A 2,712-nucleotide genomic window follows, 5' to 3' on the forward strand; every position below is an offset into this window, starting at 1 on the left:
TGGCACCCCGGAATCCGGGCTTGCGTCAGAGGTGGCAGAAGTCATTCGGAAAACACTCCTTCACCCTAGACGAGATTTCTCCATGGACTCAACTTCCCGTCAGAAGTAGGCCGCGCAAGCCTGGCGTCTCGTTCGCAAGACGCACACAGCCTTTTCGTGCTCGGCAGTGTCTTTGTTGTGGCCGGTGAAGCGTCGCTGTGAAACAGCTCAACGAGACAACAGCGGGTTGACTTCGCGTATCGAATTTTCGACATCTGCCGTGTTACGGTCGTCTGGATAGGTAGCTGGCGCTGGGTGACAGAGGCCGGAGATATCTGACGTTCATGGTTTCCCCATGTTCACGTGTTTCTTTTACACCCGACATACTTCAAGCTGATTCTGAGAGCATCTCGCTAGCCGGGTGTATCCGATTCAGCGCGCGGTTCTGTTCCGGGTGACACCTCGACGACGCGCCTTTCTGTCTTCAGAAGTACTGACTCCCTTCTTCGGATGGGGCGTTGATTGTGGATATCTGGGAACAAGTGGCAAACGCGTTCATCTGTGAGTTTGTACAGCCTTGACCGGAAAATAATGCCCCTGGCTTGTTTCGCTTGCGACCGTACAATTCGCACCGCCGGGCAAAAGAATGTCGGCGGCTGCTAACCTCGGATCGATTTTGTTTTTTGTTCAGTGCTGTACCCGCCTTCACCCAGTCACCGAGCAGCGTCTCAGCCGTATAGCCCCTTAGCGTCTCGGTCAGCGTAAGCTACCAGTCTACAATTACGGAGAGCACGGAACCGGTGGTTTGTCGTGGTTGACAGTGCTCCCTAATGAGTGACTAATCTTGATCCATGACTGAAGAGGATGTGCGATTGTGGGAACGGAATTCTGGGGTGGCCGTCTGACATCTTCTGAGAAGCATGCCCAGCAAATCGAGACGGGTTTTTGGGTCCTGATACATGGCAATATCGTCCCTGTGCGGGGCTCCTGCACCACGGTGTAATTCGTAGGAGGTTGTAACATCACTCTCGTTCCACAAAGAACAACTATGAAGGCATTTGGCGACACTTACCAGCCATTCACAGGGCTCGGGTTCGCGCTGGTCACTGCGCCGTGCCTTCTCGCCGCCTTACCTGCCGTGACCGTGGAAACTCGCCTTGGTGCCCCGTCACGATGGCGTCAAGAGGGACTCTTCCCTTTGGGAAGTGTCGGTAAGGAAGTGATTCATGGCACGCCCCCCGTGGCTCTACCTCATGACTACCCACCTACGAAGCAGATGTCTTTGGCAAGCCGGCCCGGGAATCCTGAACACCGTAGCTTGTTCTTTGGCGGAAGAGAGGGTTCAGGTCAAGGGACGAGGAGTGCATCACCCCGTCTCCTCAACCACCACCTGGGCCATCAAGCTTTTGATCGACTCGGGAAGACGAAGTTGTACGGTATCCCTGCCTTTGTACAGCGTCGTTCTGAGCTGGCCTCATCTGGGTCTCGGTCTCCGCAAGAATCAACGACACCCAGCCGGCCTACATCAGCTAGTGGAGAATATCAACAAGGTCATCGGGAACAAGGCGCAGGAGGCACAGATGCAGGGGCTGTTTCGAAGGTCCTTGGTCCATGGGTTGTTCCTACGAATGTGAGAGTGAAGAAGTCAGAGCTCGAGGCAGGGCGCCTACACATCCTGTCCATGGCGAGAGAACTTGTATCAGGAGAGGCGGATACCAGGGGGGGACCTGAAGATGGCGGGCCTCTGACCGTCCCTTCTGCAACGCACCTTCAAGCCAAAAGCGCGTTTGAGAAGCTGTTTCCACTAGACACAGTTTATTATTGTCGAGACGAGAATGAACAATTCAGAGTGCTCGGAGTCGGACCAGTCCTCGGCATAGGCGGCGCAGGAGTTGTCTGCCGGGCTGCGGACATCACGAATTTGACACGTGCTAGAAATCTCGCTGCTAAATTCTTTTATTTTTTTCTTGACTCAGATTCGAAATCAGATGTCGAATACGGTAAAAAGCGCATAGGTATGCGTGAGCTTGACGGGAGAAGGGGAAGAGAGAAAGTCTTGTCGAAGGTCTCATCCGAAATGGAATTGACGCAACATGGAATAGCTCTCTCGCATGGATTTTATACCCTTGACTGGTCAAGAAGGCCACCTTCGCGTCAGATGGATGTCCCTCTGCTGAGCTACCTGCCCGGTGGGAAGGGAGGTGACCTCGGCACTTCTTCATATGTGTTGTTTGGCCGCCGAGTTATGATCATGCCTCTCCTGGGTCCGGATCTAGCTCAATTCCCGTTCAGGGATTTCACTGCGAACGCCTTAAAGTACGTTTTTGTGACGCTGGTTAGGCGGGTTGCGTACTTCAACAGTGTCGGTCTCGTGCATAGAGACATAAAGCCAGGCAATATTGCAGTCAGCTTTGAGACCGGAGAGCTGTTTCTCACGGATCTCGATCTTGTTACGGACATGGGTGCGAAAAGCAGATGCAGGCATTACCTCACATGCCAGTACGCCGACCCGGAGCGTGCCAAGTGCATTGTCGACTCCGATGGTGAGTTTCTCGTGGATGAGTGGGTCGATAGTTGGGCTCTAGGAGTGACCCTCTTCACTATACTGTGTCGCGAGGAGTACCCATTTGGGAGCTTCATGATTTCGACGAAGGCAGATAGATTAGAAAGGTTTCGAGAAAACCACAAGGTGTTCCTACAGAAAGTGAAGAGAGAAAACTTCGCTGGCGATGC

At 53.4% G+C, this 2,712-nt stretch overlaps 1 protein-coding gene across 1 annotated transcript; it reads left to right on the forward strand.

Annotated features, from left to right (window-relative positions):
• Positions 1 to 40: 40 nt before the first annotated feature.
• On the forward strand, positions 41 to 2,680 carry CSUI_005019 (rhoptry kinase family protein rop37 (incomplete catalytic triad); the record flags this gene model as incomplete). Its single annotated transcript, XM_068065199.1, has 1 exon — positions 41 to 2,680. A coding segment is annotated over exon 1 (1,653 nt), but the record flags the coding sequence as incomplete, so codon positions are not given.
• Between the last annotated feature and the right edge of the window lie 32 nt (positions 2,681 to 2,712).

Source organism: Cystoisospora suis (assembly GCF_002600585.1).
Source record: "Cystoisospora suis strain Wien I chromosome Unknown contig_2407, whole genome shotgun sequence".
Taxonomy (NCBI): domain Eukaryota; phylum Apicomplexa; class Conoidasida; order Eucoccidiorida; family Sarcocystidae; genus Cystoisospora; species Cystoisospora suis.